Source organism: Micropterus dolomieu, linkage group LG11, assembly GCF_021292245.1.
Source record: "Micropterus dolomieu isolate WLL.071019.BEF.003 ecotype Adirondacks linkage group LG11, ASM2129224v1, whole genome shotgun sequence".
NCBI classification, from domain to species: Eukaryota; Metazoa; Chordata; class Actinopteri; order Centrarchiformes; family Centrarchidae; genus Micropterus; species Micropterus dolomieu.
The window spans coordinates 18502738-18529109 of NC_060160.1; the positions used below are offsets into that span (position 1 = coordinate 18502738).

At 40.0% G+C, this 26372-nt stretch overlaps 3 protein-coding genes across 6 annotated transcripts in view; 2 read left to right on the top strand and 1 right to left on the bottom strand.

Annotated features, from left to right (window-relative positions):
* LOC123979033 (KATNB1-like protein 1) overlaps positions 1-1174 on the top strand; it is a 77785-nt gene extending 76611 nt beyond the window's left edge. For all 4 annotated transcript variants that reach the window (XM_046062747.1, XM_046062745.1, XM_046062744.1 and 1 more), the window contains 4 exons: positions 84-173; positions 276-380; positions 596-695; positions 796-1174. In XM_046062747.1, the coding sequence (XP_045918703.1) occupies positions 84-173; positions 276-380; positions 596-695; positions 796-828 (328 nt within the window). In that variant the 3' untranslated portion in view covers positions 829-1174. The remainder of the gene's footprint in view (positions 1-83; positions 174-275; positions 381-595; positions 696-795) is intronic.
* Positions 1175-1910: 736 nt separating this feature from the next.
* On the top strand, positions 1911-3287 carry zgc:194887 (uncharacterized protein LOC571819 homolog). The gene is made up of 2 exons (XM_046063331.1): positions 1911-2049; positions 2593-3287. The coding sequence occupies exons 1-2, from the start codon at positions 1911-1913 to the stop codon at positions 3285-3287; spliced, it is 834 nt and encodes a 277-aa protein (XP_045919287.1).
* Positions 3288-4760: 1473 nt separating this feature from the next.
* Positions 4761-6344, bottom strand: chrm5a (cholinergic receptor, muscarinic 5a). Its single transcript, XM_046063047.1, has one exon. It carries the CDS (start codon positions 6342-6344, stop codon positions 4761-4763), a length of 1584 nt encoding a protein of 527 aa, XP_045919003.1.
* Positions 6345-26372: the final 20028 nt, after the last annotated feature.

Genomic DNA, 26372 nt, shown 5'->3' on the forward strand with positions numbered 1-26372 from the left:
GCAAAAGTCTAAGGAATACTGACTACAAGTGGATTTTGCAAAGGTTTGAGGAACACTGCACTTCAGCCAAATTTTCTCTGCAGCATTGATGAGGATTCCCCCAGGATCACCATTGGCTGTTGTGTTGACATCTTTCCATTAGTTAAGAAAGTCCTCACCACTCCATATGAAGAGTGAGTACTCCTTTATTTATTAATTATTTGATTATTACAGAATGAAATACAGATTACTGCTCAGAAGTACAAAGAACTGAAGATTGTCTTTGATTCTCACAGGTACCTGATTGTTGGTTTAAAGTGGATAAATTCAGTTTTGAAAAACTGGTGGGAGGAACTAAGAGCAAGTGGCTATAGTGGATCAACTAAACCTCTGTTGGATAAGTAAGTGTTGCTGTGTTTTATGAGCTGTAAGATACTTTAAAGAGATTAAAGATGTGTATATCCAAGGAACATCAAAGCTGAAAAACAAGTTGGAGGTAAAGAAAATAACTTAATGCTAATTAATAAAAATAGGTGTGATCATCCCCATCATTTGTTCAGTCACTCAACATGTTACATAGATACATAATAGTCACTAAACTGTTTATTTGACTTAGTTACAGAAATTTCCAGGCCTTTAATCAGCAGTTATTGGGGTTGTGGTATCAGGAACCGTTACTGAAATCTGTCCCTGGAACTGCTGGAGACATGGCAAAGGTCAGAGCTGCATGTATAAATAAACCCTCACCACTGTGATTGTTGGCTTTGAGTTTTCTTTCTGAGAAATGTCTTACGTGCATCATCTCTTTACCCTTAGGTCATTGATTCTTTCCTGTCTCAACTTACCTGACGGCAATGAAGAGCTAGATAACAAATCATTCTCTGGGAGCAGACCCACAAAAATTACTAGAATCCTTAGTAGTATCATAAGATGAGGTGATGTCTGTAGAGCTTGATGTATTTATTGGCTTGCAGAGCAACTTGAACAGAAGTACTGAGAATTTGCAATATAAAGTAATTCAATTATGTACCAAATTTGATGTGATTGTTCTGTCATTGTGCATTTTTAGTTTTATCACAGAAACTCCAAGGCTTTTGTGAATTTAAGAATGAATGTTAGCATTTTGTTTCATTGATATGTTGTATCTTTAATTGCCCCATTGATGATGAATAAAGTTTGTTTAATTATTTTTTTATTTGTCTTTTTGTTAGTTGTAATTCCTTGATTTGTGCTCCATACAATATGATTGTGGTCCTGAGCAAATAAAATAAATGGATGAAACGATATGTTTCCATTTTAATTATGCAAACACAAAAACACACACTATCCTTCACACTGTGAAACTGTACATGCTGTACTTTACCTCAACACTCTACTTTACCTCAAGTACAGTTGGGTGAAATGACAGGTAGAAGATGACCAGCAACACATTTTATTTGAACCCCTACAGTTCAGTCTCAACTGGACTTCAGCCTCATTCTGTGTTGATGTGATTTAAGTAAGGCAGAGATATGGGTTCACATAGCTCATATCTCTACATTTACATGTGGGTTTATCTCACTTGACACAGATAAGTAGAGTGTTGGTGTCATTGTGATGCGAACCTGAGGTTGAAGTCCATCTGTGGCTGACTCTGAATCTAAACAGTCGAGAGCCCTGTTTGCATTCTGGTGCTCTCCATTCAGTCAGTGAGGTCTAATACAGTGGGAGTGTGGGAAAAGATTTGGGTACAGAGAACCACATATTTCTTTTGCCTCATATAGGGGGCTCAATAAGGTAAGCACATTGATTTTACTTTTCAAGATACCTTCCTTTTTTATAGTAGAGTTTTGCAGTGTGTTCTTCATTAGGTTCACCCAATTCAATAAGAAGCTTCCAGTACTGCGGCATTAACTAAACACTGTTGGTTTGACAGTAAAGGAAAGTGAAGGATGAAGTGTTTGAGATTCTGGCTGCCAGCAGCAGCCCTACTACTGCTTAGTGTGGCCGGAGTTGAGCATCTCCAAGCTGAGAACCTGAATCTTATTCCCCCAGATGAGCATAACGTGGTCCTGAACCCTGGAATGAGAGGTATTTGTTTGTGTAGACTTTCACTTTCAGTTTGACTTTTCTTTTCGCTGTCTATCTCAATAATGTGCTTTGATTGCAGTGGTTGGGAAATGAAATGCACATAAGTTGTGTAAAATCTTTCAAACTCTGGCTGATGAAAATGGGACACTGTGTGTCTGTGTGTGTGTGTGTGTGTGTGTGTTTGTATGACAGCCCTGTGATTGCTTTTAAATAATGAATTACCTTTATCTCAGATTATCTATGTGGATTCTCCTGTGAGTGTGGGTCAAACTCCAGGCTGTATACCCAAATTGCTTAGTGACTCATTAATGATAAGTGTTACCCGTGAAGTGATTTGTGTATGTGAGTAAGATAGTTTGTTTGTTAGTTGTAATAGTTTGGCAATTGATCAAGGTTTTACCATGTTTACCAGGGAAACATTGAGAAAGAGGGTTGGTGTGCTGTTGGCGTTCCTGCTTCTCACCGTGGAGCTTTTGACACTCCCACTGGGAGTGCTGAAGTTGAATATTTTCAAATCTACTGATATGTTAATTTGATCAACAGTACTGCCTAGAGACTGCTATGAAATGCTGATGACCTCTTCAGGCCAAGCCAGAGACGGGGTGTACCTGATCCAACCAGGTGACTCCCCCATCGTGGCCTCCTGCGCCATGCAGGAGGGAGGCTGGACCGTGGTGCAGCATATTACTGTCAATAGCAGCGTGAATTTCGATCGTACCTGGGCTGAGTACAAGTATGGCTTTGGGGATGTAACTGGTGATCACTGGCTTGGGAATGAATACCTTTATCAGCTCACACGAGGCCCCGGGCGCTATAAATTGGGAGTAAAACTAGTGGACCGAGACGCCATCACCAAGACAGGGGAGTACGATCCATTCCTGGTGGAGGATGAATCATCAGCATACAGGCTGAGGCTGGGGTTGTTCCAGGGCACAGCTGTAGACGCTCTGACTCTGGACACAGAGAACTACCTGCACGACAACCAAAGATTCACCACTAAAGACAGAGACAACGACAACTACTTTCAAAACTGTGCTAAGCTGGAGTTTCAGGGGGTGCCAGGAGGAGGTTGGTGGTACGACGCCTGTGCTGGGGCCAACCTCAATCGCAGGAATGTCATCTACTGGCAAAAGGACTGCAACAAGGAGCGAATGTGTAAGTACGCATGGATGATGGTGAGACCATCAGACACAGTGAAACTGATTCACAGTGGAGACTGCAAGAAGGATGAGCTATAAGGACATGATTTGTGACACTGTATCACAGTGGGTTTGGCACCTTTTGAGGGCCATTAGTTTAGTTTATTTGTTTTTTAGGTTTTCTTTTCAGCAAGCACTACAGCAGGCTATGTCAGTGATTTTCTCCAATAGTGATTAAGACCTTCAGTTCACCACATTTTATTCAGAAATGCATCGACATGATCACAAAATACTGAAAAGAACAAACAATTAATCACAAACTTGGAACACAGTATAAAAATGCAGTATGGGTTTAGCTCTATTTTTGTTTCCATCATACACCATGTCAATACATAAAGCAAAGCATTTCATTCCCCAAATTGCAAGTGCAGATTTATGGTTTATCACAGTTACAAAAAAGTTTTTCATGACATTATAGCTTATGACACATGACGCATGTCATCTCCCATCCAATGCTTACAGAACATTTCACATACAGCTTCTTTGCCACAGTACATTACAGGTTTACCAGAAATAAAATGACGATATGATGAGATATTGATTTAGCTACAGTAGTTCAAAGAAAACAAATACTGTATTTCAATGCTCAAAGAAAAAGAAAATATCCTGAGGATGAAGTGTAATAAACAGATAATAATAAACGATTTGTGCTCTTAAATCCTCCACACTTTACCCATTGTAAACACTGACAATGCTTAGCAAGTTTGTCATGTAGTTTGAGTAAATGACTAAAATGAATTCTTAGTTTGTATGGGTTGTAGTATGAACCAGTAGGGTATTCGTTTTTGTAATTTAATTAATGCAAACTTTACTCTTTGTTTTTCGTTGAGATTTTGCAGGACAGAAAATGCCAAACATGTAATGTGAAAACAGTGAGGTCAGACAAATGATATTGGCACGTGTGAAAAGGCTTTGATTATCATCAAGTTACAATCTCGACTTAGCAAGCAGATCAGGACAACACATATTAGCCCTTTAAAAATAAAATAGCCATTCCAAAATGTGCACCCTCAATACAAACACAAATCATACAGAATAAAACATCTGCATGTGTTATGATATTTTGGGTGTAAGAGCATCAACTTGGGGGAGGATTTTGGCAGTTGTTAATACTTTTAAACCAGTGTACATTATTAGATTGGTCTCCAGATATCACTCTGTGCATCTTGAATATAAATACAGCACAATGTGAAATAATCTGTTTATTCATTGATGGCATTTCCTTCACAAGAGTGTACATTTTGGGAGGAAATACTGGTGTTTTCTTAACATTTTAGAATCTATTTACAGTGTTACTGATTATATTGGGATGATTTTACAATGTTCTTCCATTCCCAAAGTTTGAGCAGTAATTAACATACACTATAGCACGCCTACTGATTAATGAGTAACACTTGCTCCTTGATATAGTATGTTTACTTTTGAAATCACCTAATATGTAGAACTCAAGTTCATAAAGCCAAGATTGTTAATATATTTAATTTACAGCCATCAACTTAGAAAAATAATAGTTCATGTCAGTTTAGAGCTGACCACTGGATTTTGCCCATACCAGTATAGTTTCTCCTCAATCCTTTTCTTCTTCCACTGGCAAAGTAAGAGCATACGGAAGGTCTTCTGGAAAGTCTTGTTACAAAGCGCGTAGCACATGGGGTTGACGGTGCTGTTGACGTAGCACAGCCAGTAGCCCAGATGCCAGAGCGAGAGGGGAATGCAGTCTGAGCAGAAGGTGGAAATAAGCACCATGATGTTATAAGGCGTCCATGTTAGGATGAAGGCCAGCAAGATAGCACTGAGAGTCTGAGCTGCCTTCCTCTCCTTGATCAGCACCATCCGCTTCCTCTTCGTGATCTGGTTCTTCAGCGTGGCGTCTATGGGCTTAGATGCCGACGAGGTGGATGGAACGCTCATGGACTCAGCCGAGGAGAACGTTGACGAAGCCATTTTGGTGTCTCCGTTTTTGCTGTGGTGTTCCACGTGAGTGTCTTTGGCCACAGGCTTGAACTTGTAAGACACACACTTGCTACTCCTCTGAGAGTTACTTTTGGGTGGTGTCTGGAAGAAGCTATCCTCTTCATAGCTGCTGAGCTGCTCGTTCTCGCTGCCCACCCCAGTCTTGATGGTCTCACAAGCCTGGTTCCTGAAGGAGGGCACCTGGAATCCACCTGGAGACACAGGCCTGTCTTCATCCTCGGAGGAGGCGTAACTGTTGAAGGTGGTCAGCTGACTAGCTTTGGACCACTCGTCATTGGTGGTGGCTGCTGATTTGGCAGCATTGCTTCTGCTGGAGGAAGACCAAGAGGCTTGATTCCTGTCATTTGAAGCCGATCTTAATTTACAGCTAAAACAGGATCTGATAATGGTCTTCTGAGGCTGGGTGACCCCAGGTTCTGTGGGATAGTTAATCCCCTGCAACTCCGCCAGATCTTTGGTTCTCTTCTCTGTCTCCTTGTAGATTCGACAGTATAGGATTGTCATGACAGATACAGGGATATAAAAGGCAGCAATTGCTGTCCCAAAGGTTATCACAGGCTCAGAGAAAAACTGGATCTGGCATTGCCTCTCAGGGACAGTCCTTTTTCCTACAAAGTACTGCCAGCATAGAATAGGGGGGGCCCAAAGGATAAGTGAAACCAGCCAGGCCAAACCTATCATGATCCCGGCTCGTTTGGGAGTCCGTTTGGCCCTGTAGGTCAGAGGTCTGGTGATGGAAAAATATCTATCAAAACTGATCACCAACAGGTTCATGACTGAGGCGTTACTGGCTACATAGTCCACCGCCAACCACAGATCGCAGGCGAGGTTCCCTAAGGCCCAATAGCCCATCAGTATGTAAGAGGTATACAGATTCATGGAGAAAACGCCTATGATGAGGTCAGCAGCTGCCAGACTCAGCAGGTAGTAATTATTCACTGTCTTTAGCTGGCTGTTGACTTTAAAGGAGAGCATCACCAGGACATTCCCCACAATGGTGATGAGACTGACTATAGCTGACACAGTCGCAATAGTGATCACCTCCCAGAGACTGTGAGGAACTAGGTGGCTATCCATTGTACTGGCATTTACAGTGGAGTTCAGTATGTTCTCTCCTTCCATGGTCCTATTGTGTTTGATAGCATCCAAGAATGACAAGGACATTTGGATTTGTCATTTTCAGGAGGATCTCCTGAAAAGAGAAGAAAGAAAAAGTTATTGTTGATCCTTCCAAAAAGGTTCCTTTCATAGCCACTAGATGGCAGAAACTCAGCATGTTGAGCATCAAATTTTCATTTTCATAAAATATTCACACTTGGCTTGACACTAAGAAGGAGAATATAAACGTAATATATAATATAGTGTAATATATAATGGATGATACAGTGAATTATATATAAAGTTGGTTTTCTCTGTGATTTGTCATTGCATCTTCTGAATAAATGTCATTAAGCTATTGTCTTTACACAGTCATACACATCTGATCAAGCTTGTGGGTGTACCCATATGGAGTGTTTTAGGCAATCTCTGCAAACATCTGTGACACATTTAAAAAAATCCAGGTCATTACATAATGCTATTCCTTGCTCTAAATCTGTGCTGTTATATTAATAGTGCATAACGTCTGTTCATAGTTCACTAAGATGTGCATGTCCTTTATAGCTTTTGGGGTTCTTCTTTTTGTGTACAATGTGATGCACCTTGTGATGTCCCTGGATAACATGTATGCATCAAATAGTAAGTGTGTAGATGTAGCATTATTTGAAATGTATCTGCTATAATTAGTTAATTGCTGTGGAAACGTTGCACAGAATCATTGGGAGATGGAGTCTTTCCCAGAATGCGCTGGGCAAAAAAAAAAATTGGTAATACCCCGAAGAGGTTACCAGTTTTTGCAAGATTAACACAAAGAAAGAACAGCTCATTCACAGCTATGGGCACCTTCCACTTCACCTGAGCTGCATGTTATTGGACTGTAGAAGGAAAACGTATTGCCTGGAGGATAAGTTAATCAACAGTGAGTATCAAAGACAGGTCATTACTATATCAATGTGAACAGTTGCACCCAACCAGTTATTAAAATACAATCTGCATGGCCAAGCATTGCCAAGTCAACCTATGTGAACATTTGCATCTCCTGATCACAGACATATTGTACAGTGGCAATCACAAAGGCTAATCAAATTAAATATAACAAGACATTTCTTTATCCTTATTAAGCCAAATGTGACTAAATGTGTTTCATTCAAATTGTATGCAGAACTATTGTTAGAAGAAATCATCTTTGGTGCACTTTAAGGGAGCCAACACTGTACATTCAGCCATGAAATATGTTGAAAGTGTATAAAATGACAGAAGTGCCCAACTTTGAGGTTGATGAAACATACAAATCTGCCTACATTTCAAACTCACTGACAGCTAATTTGTCAGCCGTGCATTCACTTCCAATTTCTGCAGTGTATACTTCATTTTTAAGAGTGATGTTCCTAAAATAACCAATTAAGCAAACATTTTCTGTGTGGAGAGCCTCTGCAATCCCCTAGTCGTGCAATATACTCCCTTTCTGCAGGAATTTAGTCTATTAGCAGATGTGCATGGGTGGTCATTTCCCTCTTAAAACCATTGCTTGAAAATCTAACTTTAAGGTTGCTGTCTGTCATCCAAACCCAACCACAGATGCACATGTATACAACAGCAGTACATCAAGTTGTATTTTCTAGTGTTTTCTCAAGAAGATTTGGACTTGAAGCTTGGTTTACACTGGTAATGTGAGAGAAGTGGTGACAGACCGGTATGACGGAAAAATCATATCTCTGTTTTAGCAGTAGCTCAGCCTGATTCTGAGTTTGCCATTACTGGTCAACACACAACATTTAAGCACTGTCATTATGGATAATGAAGACACAGCCGTGCTCACAGCCAAATACTATCAAGGTGGTGCAGTTCTTACATGCCTTCCACCAGGAGAGTGCAGCATACATCCTCCAAACAATCCTTCACATATGGGCCCTTCACTCTCAGGTTAGAGCAGTGGTGTGCATGCACATTTTATCCCTGGGTGCTGGATGCCCCTATCAATAGTGGCTGAGGGACAAGCCTACTGGAAATTTCTACAGCTTGATGCCTTGCCTTTCATGTCCTACAAATACATGACAGTGCCATGTGGTCTTGCTCTTGCCCTAAAGGTTTTTATCAAATGTGTTGAAGCAGCTTTAAATCCCCTGGCTTTGAGTTCATTTGTATATGCAGATGGACGATTTAACTCTCTGGAAAAGACACAGATTTGTACCCATTCAGACTATTCAGTGTTTGAGCGTGAGGTTAGTCTCTGTCCTACCGCTGCACGCTGTTAGTTGAGATAATAAATTCTTATTACCTCCTTACAGCTTTTCGAAGAGAATGCTGCGCTCTGGGCCATTGGTATTTTCAGCTGTGCCGCTTGTCCTGTTCATGTTACAGTCCAGCATCAGCATCTGGTGTATAACCTTCCAAGCTCTAAATATTCACGTTCTCCAGAATCATTTCTTACTATTGAAAATGACCAGTAAAACAGCATTGGCATAAAGGCATCACTAGAGAGTCACAGATGTGTGAAGCTCTCAGTGTGGGGAAAAAATGAACTCTGGGGCAGAAAACCACCACAGAGGAAAAAAAAAAAACATGTGGGTTGAAGCAATTGAATCTTCAGGCCAGCCAGAACTGGCACTTGGGTGTGGACTGACTGAGAGGACAGTCAGTCTAACCCCTCAAAACATGCCCACAGAGAAGCAGGGCAAGCGGTCAACACATTCATTAGGATGCATAGGCTCTCAAAGAGAGTAAATCAGATCCTAGCTGACCAATTCAGGCTACTCCAGTATACAGAGACCTGGTGTGTAGAAGCGCTCTCAGTGAAGGACTGAAAAGCAGACAGTATGGTGTGTCTCAGCACACCACAGTAAGTTTTAGAAAACTGAGTGCAATCACAGACAGATGGATACGCTTTCTCATTGATTGCTGAGATACCAAACAGAGAACCTAAGGTTACTAAATGTAGCCTAACTCTGGCTCTGTGGGGTGATGATGTATTTCATCCTGCAGTTTCCTCATCACATTGGGCATGAAATAAAGTTGGCTGAAGATAAAGCTGGATGAACATTTCTGAACTGCTGGATTTGCTGATACATGTTAATCCCAAACCACCTAACCTGTGAGTATTGTATTGTGCTCCTTTCTTTCACGTGATATCTTTCATGTCTTATGTGAAATGAAGAGCTCTCTTAACTGCTGTCTCCAATGGAGAGTTCTTCCTAAAACGTATAACAATTTCAACCCACAATGGGAAGGAGAAATAACATCCTCACTACCTCAGTGGCATTCTTCTGACAGTGCTGGGTTAACAGGAGTGCCAGCAGCAGCCTGAGGCCCACACAAATAACATTCCAGTCACTGCGGGGGTCCTTCTGCAGGACTTGGATTGTCCCTCAGTGTTATAGTCTGGCATTTCATATCACATCACTCAAATCCCCACATCATTACACTGTTCAGCATAGGAGGTGCCACTAATCTCTGTTTCCTGGTATGCACACGTATCCTTAGTCGCTTTGTTCTTATTGTTTACCTTTGCAGTGTCAAAAGGTAGACAAACTGAGGTGTGGACCCAAATGCAGACACTTGCAAGGTTGATGCAGTTTTAATGATTTATTAAAACAAAAACTTAGCTGAAACCAGCTTCCAAAGAGCACAAGGCAAGAATCCAAAAAAAGGTAAATCCAAAGAAAGATAATCCAAAGTAAGCGGGCTAATCCAAAAAAGAAGGAAAAATGTACAGGGCACAGAGAAAAGCAGAACAATCAACATCAGACAAGGACGAAATACTGAACGGAACTAAAGGCTTAAATACACAGGCAAACGAGCAGGGAGGGAGTGCACAGGTGAACTACATGAGGAGCTAAAGAAACACAAAACCCAGAACCATAACAGACTAAAAACAGGGGAAAAAACATGAACACAAAACCAAAGTCCTAACATGCAGAGAATCTCAAAATGAGGTTAAATGGCACATTTTTTCCCCTTCCGTTAATAGGGGATGAATGATTTTGCTTAGTCAGTGCGTCTCAGCTATTATATATATATTATATATATTATAACATTTTTAGCCTTGCTGGCTGGTTGGTCAGAGGGTCCACCACTTTTATCTTGACTGAAATATGTTAACAAGTACCGGATGGATTGGCACAAAATTTGACACAGATATTCACGTCCCCCTCAGAATGAATTGTTCTAACTTTGGTGATCCACTGACTTGTCATCTAGTGCCACTATCAGGTCAACAATTTAGGCTCAATGCTAGGGCAAATACTTTGGCTTATGACCAAATACTTGCTTCAGCTGTACTCTGTGTTTAGTGCTAATTAGCAAATTTTAGCATGGTAACACACTAAACTCAGACTGTTAAAATGGTAAACATCAGCATGTTAGCATTGTAAATTTTTAGCATTTCAGCATGTCGACGCTAGCATTAAGGTCAAAGCACTCCTGTGCCAAAGTATTGCAACAAGAAAAATGCTACCATGGCTTTGTGTTGTTGTTTTCTCCTTAATATATTTGTATTTTTATTCTCATATTTAGTATTTTATATTTACGTTTATATTTAATATTTAAGTATATTTTTAGATTATGAGTAAGAACCTGTCTCGTGGCTTAAGTGCAATAACTGATGACCAATGACCTTTGTGCAATACATTTTACTTTATTTATTGTTACTGTGAGCTGCTAAAATGAGATTGCTCCAACAGAATTTCATTGTATGAATGCATGCAATGACAATAAAGATCTACCTATCTATCTATATCTTAGTGGTAGCAGGGAAATAACATACACAGAAGTATTTCAGGTGTTAGCCAGTCTGCTGTGTGTTTAATGCTAATTGAAATCTACAATAAAAATATTTTTTAGAGTGTTTTATTTTACTTTTTTCACAAAAAGTGAATAGGCTGAACCATCAGTAGGCCCATGTTCAATGCCACAAATATAATGAATTATTGATAACAGGAACGGCATTTGGAAATGACAAAATTCCTGAGTCACTGATGACTGTACTGTTAAACATACACACACAAACACGCACAAAGAATAGACTTGTTCTATCTCTTGACCTCAACTGAGAGAACAAGTCAAGCCTGCTAATAGCTTCTAAATCGAAGCAGGAAGCTCTTTAATGGTACACTCAGAGCTCAGAGTGTGGGGTTAAGATGGACTCTGCATCACTATAAATAGTGAATAAGGTCTGTTGTGCCCTGCATCTGGACTTTTTGTGGATGCAATTTGGTATCAAGTGTGACGCACAGTGGGGAAGAGCTTTGCCACTCTGGCTGGTCAGAAAAAAGGGGGGGGTTGAAAAACAAAGAGACTAGCATAAAATTTCTGGAAGCATACTGTCCGTATTTGTAATGACTTTTTTATATAGTGTATAATATAAAACAGAAAAATTACAGATGTAATTACTATGGATAATTTCTAAATAGTGGCTCAAAGAGGTCTTGCTCTCACTCTTACCAAGAAAACCAAATGTGTCCTCATTACACACATACATCCTAAGAGTATCCAACTACCTCCTGGAATATCGTGTTAGCTCAGTATGCATAGGTAATGGTCACTGATCCCGTGATTAACATTGCCCAATCTGTAACTGAGGACAGACCAGGTAGCACAAAGCCGTCCTGAGCCTCCACACTGAGTGCAGTGTGCATTTCGAAGGGTGGCTTCCTTCAGGTTCTCTGGCACCTGGCCATCTATGCTCCTGAGCAGTGGCTCCATACACTGCCCCCCACCAGGCCTCCCAGTCATACATAACCTTTTTCTACAATCCCCTTTGGTTGCAGTGCAGCTGCTCTGCACAGCAGAAATGTGAAAGAAAATAATGTGTATGTGTGTGACATTTGTTAAAGAAAAGGAAAGAAGATGAGAGAGACCAAAAGAAGAAGAAGGAGGATGCAAAGGACACCATGTGTGTCTGCATGGTATGTGGTATGTATGATGTGCAAATAAGCCCAGAGCTTTTTGGCACAATGGTTCGTGCCTCCTGTAGTCAGCCCATTCACCCATGGTTAAGATTCCTGCATATGTGAGGACCAAAGAAATGCTTGAATCAGTCTGCATATCAGAATATCACGATTATAATTGTTCACATGTAAGATCTGACTATATTAGGATGGACAGTGTCAGGTGTACACAACTTGAAGTAAGAATATATGCTCTGTAATGCAGAGTATACTTCTCTGGTCTTTGTGTATTCACTGCCTTTAAGCATTTTTTTCTCCCCTGTGATTTTAAAACAAGTAGAAACTTGAATTACATCTTTTTCCGATGAGAGATGATGAATATGATCATTAGATGGATATTATGATCTGCTTATGGACACCCCAGTGGTTATGGCAGCTGCTGAAGGGAATAAAACGATGCCTAATGCCTCTAGAAATTCGTTTTTATGCGTGACAGCAACATTTCATTAATGCCCCATCATTTAGATAACGATCTGGCTTTAAACTCATTTGTGTTATTGTATGAAAGGTTTTTTTTAATATGAGTCTGTGTCTGTCGCTGTTTGTGGCTCTAGGTTGTCTGATGTTTGCTCCCCATTCATAACACGGGGAGTTTTCTCTATGCTGATATTACATTTGTCTGCAAAAACAAAGGTAGTGGTTTGCTGTTCAAATATTCACTTTCAGTTTATGGGTGAAGCACACATGGGGAGCACAGACTGCACAAAAACACACAGACAGTAAAACATATCTGTGTCTGTCTGCGTGTCTCCCTTTCAAGCTACTATCTCAGTTTGTTAACATGCTTAAAATGTTGCTCACTGGCATACAATATACGAAATGAAAGACAAATGAGAGCAGGTTATGTAGTGAAGCCGGACAACTCCCAAACCACCATTTATAATTTCACCAATAATGGCATTTAAAGTAAAAATGCTGCACAAAAACAGCCTGGTCTGCAAATTAGACATGATTTTTACTAACCTACCAAACCATTACTGCAACTATGACCAGCTTTTTATGTTTTGTTTTTTTTTAAAAGGAACACCAGCACTTTTCTACAATTGTTGAAACACCTCTCAAGATCTGTGGGGATTGGATGGACTCGTTATAATCACGCTTCACTGCTTAATCCTTCCATGTTTTGTCATTTCCACTTAATCAAAGAGAGGAAGGAAAAGGAGGTGAGAGCGGTGCGCTTTTGAAGAATATTGATTGGTCTTTTGGAACAGAAATAAAAATACATTAAAAAAAAACATGAATTTCAAATTTTAGACCCATGCAGTTGAAATAAGGATACTATTTTGATTTTTTTGACTACTGTGATCAGATTTTTCAAAGTCGAGAAGGCGCTAGAAGGAGTAGAGGGGAGACATTGTGTGAAAATTGGGCATACAACTGAAAGGCTAAGAGTGTTCATAGACATGAATATGAAGATGGATAAAGGTTGTCACAGCAGCCGTGAATCTGAGATGAAGACTCGCAATATACAGAGAATGGACTGTATGAAACTGAAATGCCACAAAGATATGCCACATGTGAAGAGCAAAATATTTACTGATTTACTTCATATCCAATGTAATGGGTGGCACATTTCTATACACCAAGTCTTCCAGAAGAAAAGATGCTCTCAAATCTTTCTGGTAGAACAACCTCTGTTGCTTCCAAGGGAAGGTAAAATGCTACATTAAAAATGCATGGCAAGATCTCTCAGACATGCACTTGTGCACACATGACATTATTTCCCTCTTAAATCCAGGTCATGCCTTTGTGCATTAATCAAAAGTGCATATTCAATCACTTACGATTCTCTAGAGTCTGTGAAACAAGTCACTCATGTAAAGGTGGGGGGTGAATATACTTACAGTTAACTTTCATCAGATTTCACTGTCTTCCGTTTGAGGGCAAACTGTGTCTCCTGGTGGGAGCAGAGTTCATAGTTAATCCCTTTGTTTTGCCTGAGAAGCCTTCTGGTCAAGTGTGGCGATGAAGAACAGGATCACAACACAGTTGGAGGGAGGATTGAGGTGGATGAGAAATCCTGCTCACTTGACCTCCGCATGCCAGATGGGAGCGCAGAGGCACAGGAGAAAGAGGACGAACAGCAGGAGGAGGGTGGACACCAGAAGGCTTCGGTCATCCCTCCTCAAGAGGCGCAGAGCACAGCATCACATTCCTCTCAGGCGTACAACACAGCCACCGTGTGTCCAGATTAGAAAAGTATCCTCAAGTTGCAAAGCATCCTTCTTTAGTCATTCATAAATTAGTGGAATTTACTCAGGAGCCAAAGAAAGAGGACAAGAATGAACTTTTCCTCCCAGTCTGAGATGAGCGGGATGAACTGTGACGCCTCTCCGTCAAGTTGAGGCAGAATGTCACTGAGAGGATGGCTGACGCCCGAGCCAAGTCCCTGCTACCGCCACTCTGCTGCTGCTGCCGCTACTGCTGCTGTTGCATCCACTCTGGCTGACAAACACAGATGAAGCTGACGCTAGCTTGCTGGGAGGAGAAATTCCCATAGGGCTGAATGGTTCATCATGTTTCGGGACAGTGAGCATGCAGCAACCTGTGTGAGAGGGAGGAAGGAGGGGGTGAAAGGAGGTGGCTGTGTGGCTTCAAGGGGTTTGTTTTGTAAGGTGTGGTGGCTGTGTGGCTTCAAGGGGTTTGTTTTGTAAGGTGTGGAGGCAGGACTCAGAAGGAGTGTGTGGAGGTGGAGGTGGTGGTAAGGGTGGTGTTTAGTCACGCCAGTCAAACCAAATCATGTTTTTGTGTGTGTGTGTGTGTGTGTGTCACATAAACTATTAATTATCTCTAATGGCATGTTTTTGTCTGTGTTTTACAGAAAGGCTATAAGAGACAGTAACTCTTCTTATCACCACTCCAGGCTCTCTCAGTGTTTGAACAGCATTGAAGCTAAACTACCATAACTATCAGTAAAGTCATCTACAGAGCGTAAAACACCTCTGCTGCCTTTGTGCTCACATGGGAGTGCGCTGACATGGCTGGGCCAGATAAGCAGACTACTGAAGTGACAGATGTTTTCACTGGGACCTTTGTATTTGTGTGCGCGCATGTGTATATACAGCATGCATGTCATTGTGCTGATTAGGGAATTATTCGCTTGGCATTAGGCGACTGCCCTGGATGGGTGTAAAGTCCATATATGTTTTAATCCGGATGATGAGCGCTCATCTGTCTCATGAGCTCTCATCAAATCACCAGACAGGTACTCTGATAAATCCAGTTGCTGCCAATATATTTTTCTTTGGACTGTAGAATATACTGTAGATATTTTCCCTCACTGGATTTATGGCACTAGCTCATATTCACAAGGTCACAGGAAAAATTAGATGTTGCAGAGAATTATCAAATTAGCCTCAATTTTGAAGCTCTTTTTAAGGCTGTTATATTAGTCTAATACAGTGCCTACAAACCCAAGGGTCCGGACCCTGCCAAGGATTAGCAAGACAAATCTTTATTTTTCAGACTTTTCTCCAATTTCGCCTAATTCCCACGCCAAGTTCTTGTCAGCTTTCACAGAGGAGCAATAGAAAGCATCCTGACTGGAAACATCACTAACTGGCATGGGATGTGCACAGCCCAGGACTGGAGGGCTCTGCAGCAGGTGATTAAAACTGTTCAGAAGATCATTGGTACCCAACTCCTGAGCATCAGTGATATCGGTGAGGTGAGGTGCCTGCACAGAGCCCAAAGGATACTAAAGGACAGTACCCACCCAGCCACAGCCTGTTCACCCTGCTGCCTTCTAGGAAGAGATATAGGAGTTTCTGCTGCCACACCACCAGACTGCAGAGCAGCTTTTTTTTTTTATCAGACTTTTAAACTCAAATTCATCCTCAGCACTGCTCCACTGAATATAGTTTATATCTGCTTACCATTTTTGTAATTGCTTTTATATTTATATTGTCTGCTACAGAGCAGAAGGGAGTTACAAACTAAATTTCACTCGACAACCTGTTGTAACATTACAAATAAATCTACCTTGTACCTCTCTCTAAACTCTATTCAACTGAAGCATTTTGATATATATATAGTTGAGTCACAATGGGTTGCATGTAAACACTTTGAAGGGTCTAATTTTTTACCTAAAATGTGTTTGCTTGCTTGCTTGTTTTGCTTCCTGGAATAAGTAAAAAAGTCAGTAAAATCTGTTTCTATAGCACCTTTCTTGATCAGATGTCACAAAGTGCTTCACCATAAAAGACACAAGTTAGACATTACATAGAGAATGATAATAAAAGAGAAATAACAATCAAAATAGACCTTAATAATCTGGCAAGTTGCAATGATAATAAGATGGTCCAATGTGTTGACACACACAATAAAAAGAACCGCACTCACCTTGCCCTGTGTAGCAGAAGAAGCTGGTTAGTGGACAACAGATGAAACCCCCTCCTATACTTCATATTGACATTTGTCATAATGCATCCCTAAAGCCAAAATGATTTCAGTGAATGATATGCCACTGAAATGATTGATGCGTTTCATGAAAATCCTGTTACGTCTTTTCCACAGAGCATCGTATATCGCCATCCCCCTGCCCCTCCACCTCCCGCCTCGCTTAATGCCATAATCTAATGTCATTTCCAGGCAGCTGCCCAAAGGACAGATACCTGGTTCATCATTACCGTTGAATCGCTGACCTACACAAAGTTTCGAGCATTCTCATATTTTTTACGAGATCATCGACACATTAACACAAACACAAAAGTGTCATTGGCTTTCATGCTTGTTCATATTGATTATATTTGCAGGATGTGTCTTATTGATTAAATCCCAAAAGCCTATTAGAAACAATGTCAAGCTTATGCATTATTTCTAATTAAATGTGCAGTGGAAAACTAATAATAGATCGGTAACTGAAAGGAAGCATATGACCTTTAACACTAAAGCCAAAAATAATGGTTTTCCAATACATCTCACTGAACCATGAGGTGCTTTTTTTCAGATATCATTTTGATTTTGATCATCCCTGCCTCTTAATGTCAGGAAAACAATATTCAGAAGGGCTCTAATGACAGCAGATGTCAGGAAAGCACTGAAACCCGCTATCATTTTCAGGCATCATCCTCTCTGCTCATCTGCATCCTAAAGGCATGGCTGTTTTTTCCACAGGTCACTGTCTGATCACTGCATGCCTGTGAGAGAGACAAGATGGGGGAGGACGTCAACACAGCCAGAGATGGATTGCATCTGTCCACAGTCCACAGGGTCTTGCTTATCTCCTGACCCAATTGTGCACCCATATGCCGGCAAAAAAAAAATCTATTTTTTGTTTTCTTTTTTCATCTCCATCCATGCTCAATCTGAAAGTATCAGTGCTTGGAGACTGTTCCTGCTAAATAAATTTATTTTAGATGACCACTGCTCTCACTCTTTGTTGTTGATTTGTTATTAGCCAGATTAGAGATTAGCCTCCAACACTATTATCAATAAATATCCAGCAGAATAATCTGTCTGACTTGATCAATGGCTCACTTTGGAGAGCCCTTTAATCTAGTTGATCCCTGGCATACGTGTCTCTCCACGCCGGCTGAATGAATCGAATCTTCTGATGTCCATCTCTCTTCAAGGCTTTGATGTGCAACAGATGTTTATCTGCTGTCGTGCCTGCCTATTCTTTTTTTCCCCCTGTCTCCCTCCGGCCCCAAGCAACAACTCTTGTTTGACATAATGATTTGCCAATACATTTTACTGTTTCAGTGAATTCACAAGTCAGAATACTGTGGAGCTCGCTTTTATTCCTGTGTAGAAAAGACTGGTTTGTTTGGAACTCTTAAGCAATAAGATATGCAGGGTTTTCCTGTTTCAAAGCAATTAGTCGCACAAACACCTTAATGATTGTGTGATTTTTAAGAAAGTTTGATCCGAGCTACTGAATAAAAGCGACATTCAGGCTCATGAATAGGGCTTACTGAAAGCTACTTTGTACTCTTGTGCGGTGTAACAATGAATTCAGGCTGGGTGGCACATGAGCTCTCCCGCTCAACAATGCAACTTTAATGTTGCCTTGACAGCGGTGATTAGGTGGTAGGCAGCTCTCAAGCTGTGATTGATAATCTGTGGTTTGCGCTCCTTTAAGGACATCCAACACCAACTCCTCAGACACTCATGCGTCAACAACAATGACCTTGTCTGGACGAGAACCGGGCTAACCTGTGCACCTGTGAGTATACCTGTGTGTGTATGAGCGTGCTCTGGGAAGAAGGAATAATAACTACCTCTCTTTAGATCACAGCCCATGGCAGTGTAATACGTATCCTGTCAGATCATCACATCATTACAGTTAAGGAGCCAAATACACACACTTTTACCCAAAACAAATTTAAGGGTAGGTTTTAGGTTTACGGTCTTCATTGCACACAAATGGCACGTGCCTCTTTTATTTATGGTTTTAATACTTAATAATTTATGTATGCCATCTTAGATTATGGATGTTTAAAGTGAGAGTGCACTGCCATCAGGACAAAGCATTGGAAATGAGGCTGAAAGCTCCCTGTGTAAGTTTCAGAGTATGTTTGGGGTATGCACGCTGCAAACTAAAGGAGTCCCTTGTTCACCTCTATTTCACAGTAATTACACTGTAGTTACAGGGTATACAGGCTGTAAAATCAAGCAGTCTTAAATAATCGGTGGCAGTGTATACTGAAACTGAAATGTTAAGAATGTGGTGTCTCCACGGACGCTTTGAATATTTTAGAAAATAATGTTTCCTGCTTTCTTGCCATGAATCAGATGAGAAGATCAATACTACTCTCATTTCTGTTCAAAATACAACTAACACAAGATGCTAGTTAGCTAGCATAAAGACTTGGGGAACAGCTAAACCGACTCTGTTTGAAGGTAACAAATTTGCATACCAGCACCTGTGACCAAAAAATGACAATTTGTGGTTTCATGGTGGGCTGTGTGGGGGCTATTTCTTAACCAGGCGCAGTGACCTTGAGCTGTTGCCAGGCAATTGATTAATTAGTGAGATTTAGAGGTGCTGGTACGCAGGGTTATTTTTTTCTACCTTTGGACAGTGCCAGGTTAGCTATTTCCATTTGTCCCAGTCTTTCTGCTAATAGATAAGCTAACAAGCTGCTGGCTCCATCTGCATATTTATCCTACAGAGAGTAGTATGAATCTCCTGATCAAACTCTTGGCAAGAAAGCAAGTATTTCCCAAAATGTGAAACTATTCTTTTAACATAAATGCTGTCAGGAATATTACAATATTTGGTTGTGGTAGCCATGAAATTAAGGTTAGATGCCATAGTCTAAATGATTGAAATAGCCTTTGCTGTCAAACACAGAATAAAGACAGAAGAAATTAAAGAATTAACAAATAGAATATAGAGAATATATACAATATATTGAGAGAATAGGGGGAATAAGGAAAAATCACTTTTATACAGCACAGGTGAATACACACCTTCACAATGGCAAAAATTTGGAAACAGAAAATAACAATTAAGCAGAGCTAGATTAAAGTTTTTCTCCCATTTCACGGTAAAGACATCACTGCGTCACCACTGTCCTTGTTTATGCAGGTGTGTGATATTGTATGTCTGTGCACATTTGTGCATACTGACGCAGATCCTGTTGAGGACATTGTGTACCACATGCCTATTCAACTGGCGGTCCGCAGGCCAGCTACAGCTGTGGCTCAGTTATACAAATAAAAAATAACGAATAGCAGACATTTTTGGCACCCTTCCTGTGCTGTCAGCCAATCACAAACATGCATTATTGATGACAAAAGCCCTCGTTTGCATACTGCTGTTGTGGCATGCAAATCCAGCGAATCACTCACCATAAAAACGAATGTTCATGCCTCCTTGACAAATGAGCATGTGCATCATTTCATATGGACCAGCCTTCTCTTCCAGAGAAGGCCCAGTCAAAGAGTTGCAGTCTCTGTCATTTGTAGCCTATAGGCGTGTAGGCCAGGCCTATTTGTGCTTTCTGATTTATGAGCGTTAAAGAGAGGGGCTAAATCACAGCTTGTGTTGCAAAGAAAAAGAAATTAAGCACATGATGTAATTACTTAAAGATAGCCTATTTATTTTCCTTTTTTAGTTTATCCGGCTTTTTTTGCAATGTAGCACAATAAATGTGGTGGCACATCGTGTCAAGTGTACATACATAACGAGAATAACAGCTCAGGGAAATGCTTGGTCCCAAGCTTTCTGAAAATGTGGCCCCCTGAACAATACAGCTGAATACCCCTGGTGTATAAGATGTCCAGACTCCTCCCTATCATGTTGTTCAGTCACCATCCATCTGAATCATTGGCCGAGGGTGTCAAGGCTTCAAATGAGCTCGACCAATGCAGCAGAGAATCTTATCAGCAGCAGCCAAATTTCCACTGTGTGAAGAGAGAAAAAAACATTTAAACGCTCAACAAAGCTTGACCCAGGTTGACCCCACAGAGAAAAAGTCAGCATTAAAAGAGACTAAAAATAATTGACAAAGGGTGTTCAATATCTGATCTCTCTGTGACTTTGCTTGTCTGTCTGGACACTGCCATGCTCTCACATTGGGCTGGCTTTGCAGGGCTGTCTGTGTCTTTTTAATTACTGTAATTCAGGACCACCCGCTGAATGCTTCCATCTGCCTCTCTCTGAGGAAGATAGAAGGTGTGGGACATCTAACCTCCCAAACAGCAGTGAAATAGATCATAATGTTAATAATCACCCTCTGTGGACAAGGAGAAGTCTAGTACTATTGAGATGTTCTTCATTTGTGAGCTAATACTCAAAAACAAGAGTCTGAGAAAATTTGCATTCACAGTTCATCACAGTAACTCTACAAAGCTTGTTTTCATCCCTGATGAGATGAGCTCTTTTGTCCATCCCCAGGACATTGTTCTAATCTGCTTTATTCACATGCAATGTTAACCCTAATAGGGTGGCATTGCTCATGCAGTATCCTGAGGTATAGTATGTTTCATTCAAACATGCTATGGTGGATAAATCCACTATTTCTCAGTGTGGAAAATCTATAAGCCACCAGCCACAGTTTCTGCTAATGCTGTTTATGAGAGATGATGGTTTTCTCCAAGGGGGCAAAGTCTTGCAATCCTGTCTTCTGCTTGGTCAGTGGTGAATAAAGAGATGTATCATTTACACTATTTGGAGGTACAGAATATAGATAGTCATAATAATTTCATTGATACATGTCTTGCACGCTTGCACTTTAAAGACCACAACCATCTGTGGAATTTTGTTTATTGTTAGTATAATCATAATATCTTAATTTGTATTGATCTCTGTAGTACTGTAATTCCTCACATTCCTGCATTATTAGATATCTATATGTCTACTGAGAAACTATTTGACCTGACTATAAATACATTCCTGCACATTACATACTGTACCTGTGAATTGTGTGTGTATTTATACAGCAGAATCATTGTATATTATATAGTATATTATTCTTAACGCTCAAACATTCATTGATGCAGTTCCAAGAAATAATCTACAACTGTGCTAACCATGTACAGCATATTACCAGGCATTATTGGTATTGTATATACAGTATACTGTATATAGAGTATGGTTTTATGTTGTTTTTTTAATCTTTGGTTCTGTTTTAGTTAAAAAAGTGTCATATTTTATTTCTTCCAGTATCTTTTATCTGCTTTTTTATTTGTTGTTTGTTTAGTGATTTCTGTGACTGGGTTACTGTTACACGGCTGTTTCCTTTTTATAGTTAAAGTACTCAATATCAATCCATCTCTTCATAATTAATTTGTTTTTGATGAGCAGATTGATACCACTCTCAATCCTGTCCATTAAATATGAAGCTACAACACGCCCAGGAGCCGGTTAGCTTAGCATAGAAACTGGAAGCAGGGGGACACAGCTAGGCTGGCTCTCTCCAAAGGTAAACAAGTCTACATACCAGCAACTCCAAAGCTTAAACCAGTGTCCTAGTGCTTTTCAGTTCTCATGATCTTCACTTTTCATGATGATCAGAAAGAAACGGATGATGTAAACCACACAGTGAAGAAGAAGACAGTGTGCTCTGACATTTACTGCAATGTTATCTTTGTTTTTTTGACTCTATCAGAGAAACACCTTCGGTAGGGTAGGTGTTTTTTTCTGTGTGAACTGCTATTTCCAACCCAATGTCTTGTTGATCATATAATTCAACAGTGTCTCTGCTTACAATTGCATCGACAGTATATCTTCTAGCCCAGATTCAAAAACTAAAGTATAATCAAAACCTTATATGTCTACTTCAAAAACAAAACGCACTCAGAACAAACAAAATGGTCCGGCAATGTTTTCAGTAAAAATTATATAAATTATTGCTTCAAAGACAGAGCACATGCTCGCTCAAGACACATGTCACATCAAAGCATGTCTACATTTTACTAAATCAAAGACTTCTGTTCAACATCAGTTGAACAGAGAGAACTTTTCACACAAAACTCTCTGCTTTCTCAGAGATAAAACATTTTAATTTGAACATTCACCCTCAAAACTGTGTATGTGGCCCAAAGACACTTTAAGATCCTGCTACCAAAAACAGCCTGACCCAGTTTAGAATGTGGGTTTGAACACATGACACAGAGTTTTCTGCCTCCTACAATGAGAACGCCTGCTGACCCATAGGCCTAGTTCAGTATGAAGAGACTTAAAATTGCTCTGATGCCTCTACATTCACAAGAAAAATCCGTAACCCACTGGTACATGAGCTGTGAGGTAGACCTGTGATGGTTTTGTGTAGCCTGGTGTTATGTTTGTGTGAGAGTCAAAGAGAAACAAAGGGAGATAATTTGGCTTCACAGAAGAGTGGTGTTGCTCCATTAACCTGCAAGTATTAACACTGCAGCTCTGACATAAAAGAGCTCTGCTTGAAGGACCGATCTTGTACCCGATCCCCAGCGGTGACGGACTGCTGCGCCAGCTGCATTTGCAATGATGAGTCAGATGAAGGGCAGGCAGGAAGTGCATGACAAACAGATGTCTCACTGACACCGGACTGAGAATGTGCGAGTAAGTTTAAAAGTCGAGTTAGGAATGTAATTACTTCACTAGGAGTTATAAAATGGCTTTAAGTGTTGTCTACCAACATTTAAAACAGTTTTAAAGTAGCATCCCTTTATCAGAGAATCTACCCACATTTGATCACAGTTCTAAATGCTCCTAAACTGTTCTCTAATTTGAATGAGGTATTTTTCGTTCTATATATTTAGTTGTCACGATCATCGCTGTTGTCCCCCACATTTGAATCCACCCAACGCCTACTCGCACTAGCATTGGGGCTGTCCTCTTTACATAAGCTGACACAGTGCTGCACACCACTCAGTGCCACACATGCAGACTAGAAAAAAAATTACTGAAGAGTCCAACAAGTGAGTGATCAACCCAGTAGTTTATTCACATAATGTACAATAATACAGACTCAATCATGGTGCAGTCGTATGAAATTTCAACAATTATTTTTGAACTGCAAAACAGGTTTTGTGTGATTGAAGATCTTTATGATCACTATACCTTTAGTCCACTGAATCTGAGTGTTTGTCTGTGAAGATCCTCAGTCATCCAGGTCATAGTGAGGTTAAGTCAAGTCACGTTTCGCCTCTCATCCAAGAAGTCTCTTGGATGAAAGGCCAAATGCCCTCAAGTATCTTCAGACAAGTCCAGTTGCCCTTGATTTAATTTAACTTGGATAATTGGAGCATTTCTTAAAATTTGATTGAGTGACATCCTCTAAGTCAGGAAAATGACTGGACTGTTTGAAGTAATAGCTTAACATTTTGGGAAATACGCTTATTCGCTTTCTTGCCAAGAATTCAATGAGAAGATCAATTATAGCTCTACAGTTCACTAATTAACACGTTTCATGTTGTTTGTTGATTCTGCACAAAAAAAGTAAATAATTTTTAGATTTACACTTAGGCTAAAAGTTGTGGGAACTAGCTGTTTCCAGTGCATGTGCTCTGCTAAGCTAACAGGCTGCTCAATGTGTTGTCATAATTAGCATACAGATATGATTGGCATCAATTCTCATCTAACTCTCAGTGAGAAAGCAAATTCTGTTAACTAACAAGGGACACATGTTTAATTGATTACATTTACAGTTTACATTTACAATATATCACTTTGAAATAACTATTGATAGATAAAAGACATATTATTTTGGGATGGAGTTAAAAGTGCCTTGTTTAAAACTTAAGTGTTTTTAAAGTTTCACACTTCATAAGAAAATGATAAAGGCCAAAATTATTGATGATAAAATGAATGCGTGTGACTAGAGGTGGGGAAAGTGGATAGTACATAAATCATTTACAGCAAACAAACAAATGGTTGGACACATTTATTTGGTTAAATTGCCTTTTCTCTTAAACACTGTGAGCAAAAAATACTCGGCAATGTCAACCCCCCAAAAGGGCCATACAGAACAGAACTTAGGATTGCAAAGAACTAGCTCATTACTTTGATTTAATGTGATTGGGAAGTGTTTAAATGTGATTGATAATCAAAGAGTCAGCTGATACTGCTATTGTGATTCTTTATTCATCATGTGTGATTTGTAATCAATGATAATGAACAGTGTCTGTATGCAGCCTTGTGGTAGCAAGAGATCAACAATCTTCTTCAGCGTTTGTTCTGCTGGCACATTTCTATCCCATTAATGTTGTACCTCATAGCAAACATCCCATAACAACAAGAACGTCCAGCCAACTTGGGCGGCCAAGTGCATCAGACGTTTGAAGCCATTTCAAATGGAATACCTCGCTCAGGAAATGCATCTTTGTAAAACGTTTCATTTCAAATCTCTGCAGTGGATTTGTGCCAGGATTGCTTTTTGTTGAGAGCAAAGCATTCAGGAAGTTCAAATTGTTTCAAATGGACTGTCAGATGATTCAAATGAAAGGCCATATCACAGTAAAATATTTTTCACTCTTGGCAAATGCATGTAGATCATTTGGAGAAGTCCATTTCTCAACACCGTGTTGTTGCTATACATTGCCACTCAGCGTACTGACTTTAAACATGCTTTAAGTTGATATTTTGTGCTAGATCAATAGTGATTACTTCCATTTAGCCAAAAAATATGCTTTATACATTTTAGTCAATTCTTTCCAAGTATTCAGTACATATATTATGTGAGTCTGGACAGACATGGATGTGCACTGCAACTTGACTGGTTGGCGGAGGCATATAACCACAGCCCCCCTCGACCCCCCCATCCTCAACACATTGAAATGATCTCCACATTCAATATGATTGGGCTCAACAAAGCTCTAAACTCTGCACATCTGTTGTGCAGACACATGCCAGACAGATGAATGATGCCCCATAATCAGTAGACTCATATTAGTCAAAACCAGACTGAAATGTAAACCAAGTGATGCAAAACTAACTTCAGCTACACTTGATGTTGCACACCCAGTTGAGCACTGTGGTAGTATTATTTTTTCCTATTTAGCATGTTAGCTTACAAAAAAGTACTCTAAAAGACTCCTTGATCGTGATTTAACTAAAACAAGCAAACAATGGATCAAATAGAAACATATATGTTTTACTGTAAGTCGTCCCTTAAAAATAAATAAATGAAATGAAATTAATGCTCAAAAGAGGATTTCATCAACTAAATGTCAAACAGTGAAGATCAGCCACACAGCTCAGCATGGAGCAGCTGAGGAAAATGGCAAGGCATGGACAACTATGACTGCTTGCTTTAAATGCTCAGATCTACCTTCAGGCAGTCTTTTCCCGACAGCTGAACATCTTTATTCATGGCAAACCTGTGGAGACAACACAACAGTAAGAGGAAGAAAAAAGTACCAGATAAACAAATACGAGGCCCACGGGCATTATAACATGCATGTCTAAATCACATACTTTGGAGATTTGTTATTTATTTTTATATTAAAATAGTGGTATAAAGAGATCTTTGTGTTCTGACAACAAAATAGTGCCACATTACACGAAAAACCTGCCGCGATTCAATCACACCGTACTATTGCAGAAAAGATCTGAAAGCGTGGAGTTAATATTTTATCTTTATTTCAGAATTTCTGATGCAATTCTGGAAATTATGTACTATGGACGATTGCCTTTATTTATCAATGTGAATGGTGTAGTGATGTTGGTAAGCCAGAA